This window comes from Lathyrus oleraceus, chromosome 1, assembly GCF_024323335.1.
Source record: "Lathyrus oleraceus cultivar Zhongwan6 chromosome 1, CAAS_Psat_ZW6_1.0, whole genome shotgun sequence".
NCBI classification, from domain to species: Eukaryota; Viridiplantae; Streptophyta; class Magnoliopsida; order Fabales; family Fabaceae; genus Lathyrus; species Lathyrus oleraceus.
Genome location: NC_066579.1, coordinates 55,856,122 through 55,872,242, shown reverse-complemented (window position 1 = coordinate 55,872,242; position 16,121 = coordinate 55,856,122). Strand labels below are relative to the sequence as shown.

Sequence of the window (16,121 nt, the reverse complement as noted above, 5' to 3'; positions counted from 1 at the left end):
AGACAGCGCTTTGGCCAAAAGCGCTTTATAAGACCCTCCTATTTTAATTTTTTTTAGGTATACCTTAGACAGCGCTTTTCAAAAAGCGCTGTCTAAGCCCCCCCCCCCTTAGACAGCACTTTTGCCTAAAGCGCTTTCTAATCCCCCCCTTAGACAACGCTTTTTACAAAAGCGCTGTCTAAGGTATACGAAAATTTTTGAAGCTTTTGTTTTAAACCACATTTTTTCCAGGTTTATAAACCAGAATTTCTACCTGTTTTCAACCAGATTTTGACAGACAATTATCACATTTTATATATGCCAATGGACAGGGTCAACACCTCTCCATTGGCCTTGAATTTGTAGCTTTCTTTTGCCAAAATTTGAAAGTTGTATGGCACTGATAAGCTGGATGCATGGTAGAATTAGACTCATCTTTCATGCTGAACCTCTCAACTGTAGAGTGTTTCTCAAACAATTTAGGCAAACTTTTCAAGCTTTAGATTATGAGTACTAGTACAAAAATGAACCAAGGTCTAAGAAACTAATAACAAAAACTTATAATTGAAAGTTCATGAGTGAAGGAAAAAATCATCATTTCATGAGTGAATAAATATCTGTTACAACAGAGTATTAAATATCAGTTGAGGAGTCCTCTAACTGTCAGTAGCTTTAACATCATGGTCTTTATTGTTCAACTTCTGTACAGGCTTCACCTCCGACATGCCCAGAAGAGCCCTTTTCTGTGTCTAGACGTATTAAAAGCCTTTCAAGCAATTCTTGGCAGTCCATTGCAGTAACCATCACTGACAACCTTGCCCTACCCCTCCAGCATCCGATGGCTATTGTTGACTCATCAACTTTGAGGGACTCTTTAGTAACTGTGTTCTCTGCAGAAAAGGAAAAATGCCAGTAATCAGATATATCGATGTCAACGGGATAGTTTAAACTTTTCTAGAGCATCACCTGGGATTATACATACCTTTACCCAGAACTATCACGCAACAGCCTGGCAATAGATTTTCTGCCTTTTTACCAAACTCGGCATCAGCAAAATCTGTAAATTTTACATCTTTGTCTTGCAGAAGATGCTTGAAGTCCACGGGAGAAGCCTGTATAATTTGCTTTGTTATGTATGGGAGAATAAGGGGCAATCCTTTAGATGATATCCTGAAAGCACATGGTGCATCGGTACCTTCTCGTGCTGTTTGTCTTTCCTATAAGATAAGGCAAGAACAGTTATTCACAAGTACTAGTAAAAACAAACTGAGACTTATATCTCAATCGGTCAAAGACTGACTCCTTGACCAGAAAACCACTTCCATTACAAGGACAAGTTTACAAACTACAAGGCCATGTCATTCAAATACTAATAGATTTATTCAACAGTGTAGATTGTGACAATTCCTTGTGGCGTGCATGCTATTTGTACTATGCTAGAATGACGCATAGAAAAATCAGGTTGGTAAAGCAGTTTTAAATACATAAACTATTATATCACCATATAATCCTTACAGAATATATGTCAAAATGAGATATGAAAGCTTGACTATATAATTCATATCCAATAAAACTATAAACAATTTGAGCCAAAAAAACAAGTGCTGAAATTCATTAAATGATCTATGATATGAAATACTAGTTTCTAACTCTAATAGAAGATACAAGGTATAATTAACATTGACTTGAATGTTTTTAAAAAATTTATACATTTCCCTTTCATTATTTAAACTCAAACTCTGACAGAATGCCTCCCAAACCCAGCGCCAACACCATATCTACCAACCAATGTATTTAGGCCTTCTAATGGTGAGATTACCCACAAATTATTACGACCTCTGGCCCTTTATAACCGACCAAATACATTTGATATTCAATGAATCTAAAAAACGAGTTGTCTCTTATATAGAAGAACGGAGGTAGTATTTATTTAAACCCGAAAAATGGATGACAAATAAAATAAGACAATCATGTAATATAAAAATTCTAACAAGACCAGCAATATCTCTAAATTGAGAATAAAGTATACTTACAAACATCTTCATGCCAACTGAGGTTATTTTCAGTTGCTGCCCAGCTGAAAAGTTCAACTCAAGAATATCCTTGACAAACTTGGAGACATAGTAAATTCTTTTCACGTGACTGGTATCACTGTTTCGTGTAATAAGGTGGCCATTGAATGGAAAACCCTCATCAATCCCATAAAAGTCCCTTATACTATTAATAATTGTGTCATCTTTAAAAAAGACGACAGGGTCAACACCTCTCCATTGGCCCTGCTAAGAGTAGTATGTGTTGTCAGTCTTGATTATGTAAGTCTCAAATGATAGAGTATTATGACATTAGGATACAGATTGAAAAATCCTATCAAAATAGCATGCATGAAAAAAGCAAAATTACATAATGCATCAATATTGAAAAGATTAAGCAGAACTGAACAGAAATTCAATAACAGAACCGTCAAAAACCACAGAACAGCCAAGGGGAGTGGCAACAGCAAAATAGCTACTGCTCAGAAGAATAACAAAAACACTGCTGGGGCACAGCACAACCACAAACAACCAGTTGCATGTGTTGAACAAAACACACAGCATCCACACACATTCTGTTTGAAGTTAGTACAGATAGGTTATTTTTATGGAAATAGAAGATTAACTATTCCAAATATTGAGTTTTTAACCAAGAATTTCCTATTTCATAACTGGCCACAATAATCATTACACGTGCACCTCAGTCCTAGGTAAACACAGAACAGGCAATCAAATGTAAGTCATCAAGAGCCATCAATCAAAAAATAAAAACCAACCATACATTACATACTACAAACCTGGCATGACCTATTTGATAAAGTCATACATCTAGCCATTTGAAACTCATCATAAGTGAAGAATTTTAAATTTATAAGCACACAAAAGCTATGAAAAGATGCATACAAGAAGCTCGCAATGTTTCAAAGACTAAACCGCGAGCCATTCAACCAGTAGAATTGTGAACTGCATTGTTTACACTTCGGCTATTTGACCGGATCAATCACACTTTCACCTAAGCTCAAGCTATTCAAAACCATGACCCAAAGATCTCACCCGTTCAAAAACATCGATATATAAAGCTTATTAAAGAATTAACTAACTAGCTATTAACAAGTTCAAACATACTAACTAAGCAAATTAATGCCTATTTGGATAAACAGTTAAACTAAAGAATGAAGATGTGGATGTCACAACAACATAGGTTTGATCTATATTCACACATATTCAGAAATTTAGGAATACCATAGTTGTTAACAACAAACACCATGACCATAAGCCAGGTGCAGTCTGTGGTTCCTGCTTTGAGCCTTCTTGGTTTCAAGAAAGGCGCGATTGGCAAGAGTATAAGTAAGGATGATAGATGACATACCCGTTTGCTTTCATCCATATCAGCTTTGTTGCCTACCAGTATCTTGTTAACATTGTCAGAAGCATGCTGCTCAATGTTACGAATCCAATTCCTGATATATGGACACAAGATGATATAAGACTATTTGCCATGTAGAAAAGAAATAAAAATACATTTGAAGCACATGATCTGGACACAGTAAAATAAGTTGTATTGTCATGTAAAAGAACTTAAAACACATTGCAAGCCAAATTGTCCAATTGAACTGTTGAATAATTGAATTGGCTGAATATAATGGGTGTTCTACTAAGACATTAAGATTTAAGTAAATCCGGATTTAAGGAGTGGAAATGATGAAAGAGGAATAGCATGCAACACGAGAGTGTGAGGAAGAGAAAATTACTGTTAAAAGAAGATTCGTCAGTAACGTCATATACAAGCAAAATACCCATGGCTCCACGGTAGTAAGCTGCAAAAGAGGGAATAATTTTTGTGACATAAGATCAACAATTTGCATATATTATGAAATGGTAGCAGAAGCCAATTGACACTTAAATTTGAACATTCTACAACAAAATCTTACGATAACAACAAAGGTCGTTTACATTAAGGTGGAATCAGCAACATAGATCAAATACCCCCATGATATCCCAAAATAAGCACATAAAAGCTATAAATTGTATTCAAAACAAACCTTATCTTGCCAAACTTTGAAAAAATGGTATGAGTAACAAGCATAGAAGGTTTAGAAGAAACCCTAGTCTCCGCGAACCACCGCGACGGCACACCACTAACAACAACCGTATCCGGTTCGCGCCTGGAACTCCGATTGACATTCCGAAGACCATTCCTCCATTTCACAACGTCGTTTTCATTCTTCTCACTCAAAAACGACAGGTCCCAGATGTGGAGTGTACCGTAAACGACGGGATCTTCGCGTTTACGCTTTTTGAGGTCTTTGTTGAAGCGTTTGAATTGAAGATCTTCTTCGGGGAGAGGAAAGGGAAGAGAATGAGAGGTTTGGAGAAAATCGAGTAAGGCTCGTTTGGTTTTCCATTCGTCGATTTGGTTTGTTATGGAGGATGAAGGTGTGGAAGGGTGTACGGTGAGGTTGAGTTTGATGCGTGGTAGGAGAGTGAGGTCTTTGTCTATTTCTAGGGTTGCTGTTGGGGGGATTAGGTTTAGATTTTCTTGCTCCTCCATTTTCATCTTCATGCTCATCACTCAGTCACTCGCTGACTAAACTGGTGTTATTTTCTTCTGCTACTTTTCTCTTACATCGTTAAAAATTAAAATCAGTTTAAACAGCGCTTTCTAAAAGCGTTGTCTAAGACCCCCCCTTAGACAGCGCTTTCATTAAATTTTTAGAACATTTTCCGTGTTTTATTTTTATTTTAACCTTAGACAGCGCTTTCTTTTAAAAGCGCTGTCTAAGATGCGCTGTTAAAAAACCTTTTTGGCGTAGTGTAAGTGATGATATGAATATTACTTATGAAGAAGGTAAAATGCAAAATTTAAAGTGCATAAAGTAAATAAAATACAAGGATTTATACTAGTTATCCTTACCAAATTAAGGGTACATCTAGTCCCCCTTTTCCCTAAGAAGATTTTCCATTATGATCAAATACACTTTACAACCAAGCACTCTAAAGAAATACCTATCAAACAACTAAGAAAGCACACAACTCTTTTGTTTATATAACAAACATAAAACTCTATAGTGGGATTTGAATCACCTCGAATCAAAGAACCTTTTTCCTAATCACCAAACACTATGATGATATTCACCAAACATTATGGTGAAATAAGTCACACTATTTTTGTTGAGAAATGAAGAACTTATGTTGGCTATACAATGATCACATTCAAACTTTAATTGTCGATTCTTATGAATATTACAATTCAAATGTATATCACTTATGCTCAAAATGTTTTTTGATTTTGAAACTTGTGAAGAAGATATTCATCATCTATCTTAGTTTAATTTTGGTGAAGACAAATTCATATTAAAGAAGAAAAATACTGAAATCAAGAATCAAGATTGCATAAGCTTATGGATGTTATGGAAATAAAAAGAGTTTGATTATGAGATAAGGTACAATGTCAATTCATCTTTGTATCAACTTTAGATGCTAAAAAAATCTCTCATCTAATCCCTTATAAAGTTTTCCCAACATTAATGTATAAATGACATTCACTCCACAACTTTTAAAAGGCCAAATTTCAAGTTTTTTAATAGTGCAATCAATTTCACATTTCAAGCAATCGATTGCATGTTGTGTCTTCCTAGAAAAATTGAAAATTTTGAAGTTGCCAATCAATTGTTTCATTTGCACAATCAATTGCATCATGGATCTGGATGAAAAATTTGAATGTTACAAAGGTGACAATCGATTACACCATTCAAGCAATAAGTTACACCCTATGAAAATTTGAAAAATATGAATCATTGTGATTCGAATTCATTTCATATGTTCATTGAACTTCCCAAATCATTGCATCAAATTCAAGAGGCGTGATATGATGTATTTAAGGAAAAATACATCAGTTTTTACAACAACCTCTTTCATTCAAATTTCAAGTGTTCAATCACAAACTTTATAGAAATTTTTGATGCATAATTTTCATATATTATAGATAATTTTCACCAAACCTTTGAGAACTTAAGTTCTATATAATTGTGAATTAATTATTGGAGAGGAAAGATCAAACTTTTGAATTTTAGAAAGTGTTCAAAATCATTGTTACTTATAGTATATTTTTATCATATTATTGTAATTGATCACCTAATGTGTAGTGACTTGATATGTAAAGAAAGTGCGTGTACTATATAAAAGTGTTTGCAAATAGAAAGTGATATATTTTTTGTTTGTATTGTAAAAGGTTCTTTGATTCAGGAAGATTGAAAGTCTTCCATAATGTTGGTGTTTAGTTAGAAGATTGTAAGAGAGGTCTTGGTGTGAGACTTGTACAAAGATCTAACATAGTGGAAAATCTTTCAAGGTGTGAATGGACTAGATGTAACCTTAAGTTGGAAAGGGGAACTATAATAAATCTCTTGTGTCTTTTAATTTCTTGAACTTTTTCTTTTTTCTACACTTTAATTCAAAGTTCATACACTTAATTCCAGGGAAATAAAATAAAAAGGGAAGAATCATTGCTTAAAATCAGAACAATCCATAAAATCTAATTCACCCCTCTTAGGTTGCACTCTATAGTTACAATTGGTATCAAAGAAGGTTAAGGTAATTTGTTCCTTGATCTGTATAAATATGGCTTTCGCAAAACCTTTTTTGGCAGATGGTGGCATCAACAACAAACCACCATGTTTCGTGGGAGAATATTATGAATTATGGAATATTCACATGAAAAATATACTTAGAAGCACAAGGAGAAAAAATATGGGATGTTGTTGAAAATGGACCATTCATTCCTACAATTGTCATCAATAATGTAGAACAACCAAATATGAAAAGCTCTTGGAATAATGATGACAAGAAGAAAGCATTGTTTGATAAGAAGACAAAAAATATACTTACATCTATCTTGGAAATGGACAAAATTTTATGACTATCAAATTTCAAAACAACCAAGAAAATTTGGGACACATTGGAAGTAATAGATGAAGGCACAAAGAAAGTGAAAATATAAAATTGACCACTTTATCTCAAGAATATGAATTTTTTAGAATGCTACCCAATGAAAGTATTATTGATTTGTGAAAGAGATTTACACACTTGACAAACCATGGGTTGAATATACTGTTCCCCTAAAAAGCATTTTAAAAAACATTTCCTTTTATAAATTCAAACTTTTACAAACAGACGCGCATCTTACATGCTCCGAGGCCAATTGTTGATATCATGGGAGCATATAATAAACAAAAGCAAAAATAGTAAAACTTTTATAAAACATACGATTAAATGGACATTATAGTTAACTCAAATTTTATGTAATCAAAACAACTAATAAATATGAATTTGCTTAAACAAGAAATTCAACAATGATCATAATTCAATTTTCACACAAAGCTCAAATTAAATTTGATTAATTGAATGATCAATCTAACATCAAGAGTTCATACAACAATAATTTCAAAAGAGAATGTTCAAATTACTAGATCTATCACAAAGCTAAACATTAATTGCGGAATCGCTATAAGCAGATAAATTCTAACAACATATTATTATACGAAAGCAATACAAACCTAAGCATGCAAAACTATGAAGAAAATTAAAGAGAGAGGGAAGAAGAAGAGTACACAAAATATATAGTGGTTCAACTCTATCATCCTCGCATGAGCTTAATCCACTCTTCAATGGTTTCCATTGGAAATTTGTTAGTCTTATAATAATAATAATAATAATAATAATAATATGACAATTGTTTATAGAAATTATACATCCACTTGACAAAAGATACTCCTGAAAATAGTTAGTCTTCTTATCTTGGTCCTCTTTTGTTGTATATGGCGTCTTCTTTACCAATCTTGCAAGATCCACCTGATCTCGACTTAACTCTTCCAGATACACACCCCTACTTCAATACACGTCTACCGAAGTAACCTAGAGGATTTTTATTTTATTTTTTGATGGACTTCCAAACTCCATACACACCACACAATTTCAATCTTGACCTACAACTCAAGAACTTCACAAACATCAAGAAAGAATGAACCTCCTCTATAATATATCTCACATTCTCTAAGAATTGAGAAGCAACTAATCTTAATCTTGCTAGAGGTTGAAGATGATTTCAGATGCAAAAGATAGATGTGAAAAGATGTTCTTTGAAAGTGGGTTTCCAATTTTTTAGAAAAACTTTCAAAGTTACGATTATCATCACACTAATCATTAAACATTTATGGTGATTGATAGAGTAAATTATTTATTTAGGTGTGTAAGACCCCAATTTTGATCCTAAGATCCCTCATGGCATCATAACATTGCATTTGCATTGCCTCAAGGATCTTTAGCATCTTGGTTCCCCTTGCCTTTGGGTGGGACTCCTTGTGATTGGTTTGAGATCACCAAGCATGCTTGAATTATACATCATTGTTTCTCTTACTTTTGTTTACTAACCAAAAGCACAAAAAAGTGTCACTAACATCTTTTGTTTGAAGCTTGAGTATCATCCAAGACACTTTCTGGGTTCTATTTAGATGATCAGTCAACACAAGGGAATGTCTTGAGATACTTCCAACAGGTTCAAATGGGGTCTATTCGTCAGTCAAAACGTTAATCTTGAAGGAGCAAAAGTTTGTTCATGAGCTGTCATGCTCGCTAGGCGAGCAGAATGGGTCGCCTAGCGAGTCCCAAGAAAAGCCACCAGAATCACCTACGCTCAGAGGAATTTCTTGAACTGTCATGCTCGCTAGGCGAAGCCCACGTGTAAAAAAACAAAATGGAAAAACGAAAAAAAAAAGAAAGAACGAAAAACGAAAGAAAAAAAAAAGGAACGAAAAAAAAAGAGAACGAAAAACAAAAAAATAAAAATGAAAAAATAAAAAAAATAAAATAAAAATAAATAAATAAATAAATAAATAAATAAATAAATAAAATATAACAGAAAAATTTTGGACTTGGGCCTCTCTCATTTGAGCCCACAGGTCCACAAAAATCAGGTTATAAATTCAGAGTTTCAGTGAAACAAAAAAATTCTATTCCTATTACCCTGGCAGGGAAAAAGATAGTGAGAGAAGAGCTAACAGAGTTCAGAGCAACCTCCAGAGACTGAAGGGAACTCATCGGCAAAGAACCAATTCCCTCTCATATAAACCCTCAGATTGTTTTGCAAACTCAACCGGGCAATTCAATTTCATTCGATCTCTCCAGTCAGGTTTGCCTTATTCCCATTACTTTATGCTTTTAATTTGAATGCTCTGAATGTATGAGGTATTATGGGTGAATTTGATACCCTTTTGATGCATGTGTTTGACAAGAGGTTTAGGCGTCCTACCCTTGGTTGCTTTTTGTGAGCTTTTTGTGAATTTTAATGGCATGATTCATGTGGTTACATTTTGATTTGGGGGCAACTCTTGATTATCCTATCTTGTTTCTCTAACCTGTTTGTTGAGTTTTGTTTTGTGAGGACTCATATGACTCTTGCAGAGATGGCTTGCCTGGTGTTCCACTTTATTTGTGGGATACCACCTGGAGGTTTATTCCGATTACCTGTACTGACTCACTTTCTTTGATGGTGCTAGCTTGAGAGAGATCTGGGTTTCTTATCTCTTGAATTGCTGGTACTTCGGATCTTTATCCGTACGGTAGATCTCTCGATCCCTTTACTTTTCCCGCATGTTACCGATTTCTTTGGTTTCGTACAGCCTCTCGTGGCATGTCACTTAAGGTAGCGCGGTTCCTTCATCTAGGACTGCCTTTTTGCATGAGCATCCCTAAACACCCCAAACTCATTGATTTTTCTTCTCCTAAGAACACGTTATCTCCTTCTACTACAGGCGAGTAAGTCTCCAAAGGTCGAGCATCCGGTAGATTGCGTAGTAACGTCGTTCACCCCAAAACACAACCCTTACCCCATAGGTGGTCGAACTACGTTTTGCTCTGATTTTCATCCCGGATGAGATACGTAGGCATAAGACGCGATGTCTTAGCAAGCACACTCCTCTTTAACCCCTAGGTAGCCGAGCTACGAAGACTCTGATTCTCAGATTCAGATGAGATACGTATGCAGTGGATGCGACATCCGTGCGAGTCATTTTCTTTTGACCCTTCTTTTAGTAAGTAGTACATTAGATAAACATACACGCTTTTCTCATCCCTTCAATCATGTTTGCACAAATAAATTTTCAAAAAAAAAACAACAACCCTTGCAACAAATGTGAAAAGGGCTCCCTAGGAGTACCTAGGATGCTTTGGGTGCTTAATACCTTCCCATTGCATAACCAACCCCCTTACCCAGATCTCTGACATTTTTACTAGTTTTTGATTCGATAAAACTTTTAGGTTTTTGTTCGCTTTCTAACCATTCCTTTGGATAAATAGAAGTGCGGTGTCGACTCGACTTGTATGATTTACCTTGGATTTAGTCAATATCTCTAATGGTAACGAATACCCCGCTACAGAAAAGTGGCGACTCTGCTGGGGACATGAAATCCTAGTGGGTTTTGCCTACTTTTCATATTTGTTGTATTGTATTGTATATTTTTTTTTTGTGACATATTTTTGTGCAATTTGGGATTACTGTATTGTATGTAATGATTGGATTGCTTGAATATTAATTCCTTGTATGCTTGGTGATCTTTGTGAGATGAGTTCTATACCCGAACTCGAGTGCACTTAGGATAGGAGAATGGCATAGTCTTGTTGACTTGTGTGGAGTTATTCCTTAGCAAGTTGACTTACAAGTCCATTCACTTGGTGGAGGTTATGTTGGGATCAATAATGTCACACAAGTAGTTGTGGTTAGACATTACTCTTTCCAATATAGACCTTAGAAGTCAAGGACCTTAGTTTACCAAGCCCATCTTGGCCTATTCTTAGGATGTAGTGTGAAAGTCGTTCAAGTGTAAGATTTCATACGATTGTTACGCGATACTACACTCATAAGAGTCTCTCTCGAGAATATTTTCGGAATACGAGTAGTCGTTTCTCCAATAATATCCGAAAGATGGGATGATGACTATGGGAACCTCTTGTAGAACATGTTTGGCAGGTTTAAACCCTAGTACACTCCCTTTTGGGTGGTTCTTAACCTAACTCCATGCTCGTGACTTACAACAAACCCTTGATTCATGGTTGATCCGTTCATGAATCCTTAATATCAATGGAACTTGGGTGTTGATAAGGTGTAAACCATAATCCACCAAAATGGATGGTTGATATTAAGGATAACATGATCCATCCCATGACCTTTGTTTGGTGTGCTTTGCTTGATCCTTGAGTGTGATTGTTGCATTCATGCATTCATGCACCCATTTGCATCCATATCATCAAAATAATGAGAAAATTTTCAAGGAACTTAAGAGGTCTATTTGCAAAATTTTCAAACATGGAAAGACAAAGAAGGAATACAAAGAAGTACAGTTTCAGACAACCAGACTTGAAAGAGTTAAGGAATTTGACATCTTATGTATTAGATCCCTTGGGTTTCAAGGCTCGTTTCGGGAAGCTTCTTCCTCTTCTGACTACTCAGGTGGATGGAGGATTGGTGAGTGTATTGGTGCAGTTTTATGATCCCTTGTACTATTGCTTCACGTTTCCGGATTTCCAGCTTTTGCCTACCCTTGAGGAGTATGCTTACCATGTGGGTATACCTATTCTAGACCAGTTGCCGTTCAGTGGCTTGGAGAGTATTCCTACTTCTCAAGAGATAGCTGACATGTTACACATAGATGAATCTCTGGTTGGTGCTCATATGACTACCAAAGGTGGAAGTCAAGGTCTCCTTCCTGAGTTCCTCATTGCTCAAGCTACTATATATGGGAAGGCCATGAGTGAGGATGCCTTTGAAGCCATATTTGTACTTCTCATATATGGATTGGTATTGTTCCCCAACATCGACAAGTTTGTGGATGTGAACGCTATTAGGATCTTCTCTACTCTTAATCCCGTTCTGACTCTGTTGGGCGATACCTACTTCTCTTTGCATATGAGGAATGCAAAGGGTGGTGGCGCCATTGTGTGTTGTTTGCCTCTGTTGTATAAGTGGTTTATTTCTCACTTACCTCAGACGGTCGCTTTCAAGGAGAACAAGGAATGTCTACGGTGGTCCACGAGACTTATGTCTCTCACTAATGATGATATCTCTTGGTATAACCGTGTGTATGATGGTGTGCAGATTATTGACTCTTGTGGCGAATTCTCCAATGTACCTCTTCTTGGTATATGTGGTGGGATTAACTACAATCCTGTTTTAGCACGTCTTCAGCTTGGGTTCCCCTTAAAGGATAAACCCAATAACATTCTGTTAGAGGGTGTATTCTTTCAGGATGGTAAAGATCCCCAAGGCTTGAAAGCTAGGATGGTCCGCGCTTGGCGCAAGATTCATAGGAAAGGAAGGAAAGAGTTGGGTCCTAAGAATTGCATCGTTTTGGAGCCTTACACTGTTTGGGTTAGGAAGAGGGCGTTTGAGTATCTCATGCCTTACGAGTATCCGAGACTTACACCTATGATTATGGCTGGGCCTTCAACCCTCCCTAATCAAGGAGCAGAGGAGTTGAGAGACGAAGACCGTTCACGTGCCTGGATCCGTGAACGTGAAGAGTTACTTTAGCAGATTAAGGAGGAGGATGCGTTGATTGAGTTTCTTGAGCATCAGGTTATTGATGACCCTGATGATATATGGACTTCTTTACTTCCTCAGTCTTCTAAGTTCTGGAAGATGAGGTATGATCGACTCGCCAAAGAGAAGACCGATATGGAGGCAGCCTACGAGAGGGAGGTAAAGAGGCTTCGCGCATCTTATCTTCCTGTGTCCCGAGCTTTAGATGATTGTTTCTAGGGATCCATAAGACGATTATTTTCCTTTTCTCTTGTATATGATTGACGATGTTGCACTTCTTTTCCCTGATATTATTTGATGAGATATTTCCATATGTGATAAAATGCTTAATATTTCCAGAATTTGCAAATAAAACTCTAAAGTTCCTTTGAAATAAAAAACAAATCATATGCACAAGCATTGCATGCATCATATGCATAAGCAGGTTATGTTTCCGGTCCCTTGCCCTGTGGTCTAACTCTGTGTCCTTCATTTATTTTGAAGACAAGCTGACTCACCGGTACTACACTAGAGCCAATATTTCAAGACCATGGATTCACGAGGCAGGTGCCGTGACGTCCACCCTACACCAGAAATTGAAATTCGTGAAAAACAAGAAGCTGGTGGTGGTAGGGGGAGAAAGGGCTCTCCTGGTTAGCCATCTGTCTTCCTTCTCTTATATAGATGCTGAGGATGAAGTTGGAACTCCTTTCTAAGCTTTATCTATTGCTGAGCCTATTGAGAAGAGAGCTCCTTCATTTGCTTCCTACAAAGATGCAAAGCTGGCCATTGAGCGTGGTGCAACCACTGGTTTAGGAAAAATGATTGAGTTAGAAGACAACGAGTCCCGGGCTGGCATAGGTTTTTCTTTTGGTACTTTCAACAAGCAAGGGTTATTCAAGAGTGGAGGTTTCATCCACACTGGTCTAGATGAGGAGGCTGCTGCCGTTTTAGAAGAAGATGCAGAGGGTTCTGGCAATTTCATCATCCCTGGAGGGGTCTGCAACAATTGGGTCGCTGTGGATATTCTAACAGCTGTCCATAAGTCAACATAATGATCACTTTGTTTAAAAACCCTTCTCCCATACCAAAAGGAGGAGTGATGACATTGATGGCGCATAAATACAATGATGTTTTCATTCAATAAATTCATGTTAAATGTTTGTTTTTCCATTTATTTTCCCTTTTCGCTTTTGCATGAAATTGGTGATCACATAAAACCTCAAAATGGAATAAAATCAATCTTTTCATCTGCATAATGATTTGCCTTGTTTGAATTCTAAATCTTTTCATATCCAAAATCATTATGCAGGTTGATTTCTAAACCCATTGAACATAATGACCCAACACCATCTCCCAATTTTGAATTCCCTGTATTTGAGGCAGAGGAAGATGATATTGAAGAGATTCCTGATGAGATCACCCGGCTACTTGAGCATGAAGAGAAGATCATTCAGCCGCATCTTGAGAATCTGGAAACAATCAACTTGGGGTCTGAAGATTGTGTGCGAGACGTAAAGATTGGGGCACTTCTGGAAGAATCTGTTAAGAAGGGGTTGATTGAATTGCTACGAGAATATGTTGACGTCTTTTCCTGGTCATATGAAGACATGCCTGGTCTAGATACTGATATTGTGCAACATTTCCTACCTTTAAAGCCTGAGTGCGTGCCTGTGAAGCAGAAACTCAGAAGAACTCATCCTGATATGGCAGTGAAGATCAAAAAGGAAGTTCAGAAGAAAATTGATGCGGGGTTTTTGGTGACTTCTACATATCCTCAACGGGTGGCCAATATTGTGCCCGTGCCTAAGAAAGATGGAAAAGTCCGGATGTGTGTGGACTATAGAGACTTGAATAAAGCTAGTCCAAAAGATGATTTCCCTCTACCACACATTGATATGTTGGTAGATAATACGGCTAAGTTCAATGTCTTCTCGTTTATGGATGGATTTTCCGGATATAATCAGATTAAAATGGCACCCGAGGATATGGAGAAGACAACATTCATCACACCTTGGGGAACATTATGTTATCGAGTGATGCCCTTCGGTTTGAAGAACGCCGGAGCCACGTATCAACGAGCTATGACTACCTTGTTCCATGACATGATGCACAAGGAGATTGAGGTGTACGTTGATAATATGATCGCTAAGTCAAGATTGGAGGCTGTATTCCCTGTAGAGGTGGAGATCCCATCAATGAGAGTCTTGATGGAAGCCAAGTTAACTGATGCTGAATGGGTTCAGTGTCGTTATTACCAGCTGAATTTGATTGAAGAGAAGAGATTGACCGCCATGTGCCACGGTCAGTTATATCAGCAAAGGATGAAGAAAGCTTTTGATAAGAAGGTCAAGCCTCGTGTGTTCTGAGAAGGTGACCTTGTGCTCAAGAAAGTTTTGTCTTTCGCGCCCGATTCCAGAGGCAAGTGGACTCCGAACTATGAGGGTCCGTATGTTGTTAAGAGAGCCTTTTCAGGCGGTGCTTTGATACTTACAACTATGGATGGGGAGGATTTCACTCGTCCTGTGAATTCAGATGCAGTCAAGAAATACTTCGCCTAAAAAAAATAAAAACTGAATAGCTCGCTAAGTTGAAAACCCGAAAGGGAGGCTTACGCAAAAATGAGCGTCTCGGTGGATTGAAAACCCGAAAGGGCGATCCAGGAAAAAGTTAGAGACACAAAAAATTATGATATATGTATCCCGCTAGATTGAGTACCTCATCCTGGGGCAATCTAGGCAAAAATTAGGGATTTGGCAAGTAACTGCATCCTGACAAGACTTTGTTCTACAACTGTCGTCTGTCAGAGATCCTTGCTCATTATCAGCCAAAGCTTCAAATACATCGGATTCAGAATTGGTGGAGAAATGGTCATTATGTTCAATGTAGCCTTTTTCCAATATATATCACCAATTTCAAATTTGTAAAGATCTATGGAGTCTTGCCATTCGCAGACTATCATTCTATCAAATAAATTTGAGCCTTTTATCCAATTATTGGCACTCTTATCTGTTTCTATTCAACAAATGTCTTGCATGTTTTGATTAAGAAAATATCATTGTTTTAAATGATCAAATTTTTTATAATTTGTTTTTAAACAAAGTGAACATTCACAATGATGAAAGGATACTTAGAAGATCCTCAGTGCTCTCCCAAGGGTGGTACGATCCCCAACAGGGTAAGATTTTTGTCCATATTCCCGGCATGACTGTATCTCCTCCCTCCGGAACCCCTTGTGGTTTATCCTACCAAGTGGATTCCTTGTTGAGATTCACCTCTCTTCCCTTCAGCAGAGTAACAATCTTTCTTCCTCAGCAGCTTGGATCTCTTTGGGCAAGAGCGGTATTTGTAACACCCCGATAAAATAAGATAATTATTTAATTTAAGTTAATAATATATTTATTAATTTAATTAAATAATTGGGATTATTATTATTGGAATAAAAGTTGGAATTAGAAAAGGTCTCATTTGGTAAAAGGGTTATTTTCACGTGAAAAAGGAAAAGGAGACAGAAAAGTGGAAAAGGGCAAAGAGAGCCAGAG

General features: G+C 36.9%; 2 protein-coding genes across 2 annotated transcripts; both read right to left on the bottom strand.

Annotated features, from left to right (window-relative positions):
- Nucleotides 1–415: 415 nt before the first annotated feature.
- LOC127091137 (multisite-specific tRNA:(cytosine-C(5))-methyltransferase trm4b) lies at nt 416–3,809 on the bottom strand. The gene is made up of 6 exons (XM_051029698.1): nt 3,761–3,809; nt 3,531–3,642; nt 3,379–3,469; nt 2,013–2,255; nt 962–1,196; nt 416–869 (listed from the first exon to the last, which is right to left on the bottom strand). Exons 1-6 carry the CDS (start codon nt 3,807–3,809, stop codon nt 667–669), a joined length of 933 nt encoding a protein of 310 aa, XP_050885655.1. The 3' UTR covers nt 416–666.
- LOC127108037 (uncharacterized) lies at nt 3,195–4,612 on the bottom strand. The gene has a single exon (XM_051045415.1). The coding sequence runs from the start codon at nt 4,576–4,578 to the stop codon at nt 3,988–3,990; it is 591 nt and encodes a 196-aa protein (XP_050901372.1). The 5' UTR covers nt 4,579–4,612; the 3' UTR covers nt 3,195–3,987.
- Between the last annotated feature and the right edge of the window lie 11,509 nt (nt 4,613–16,121).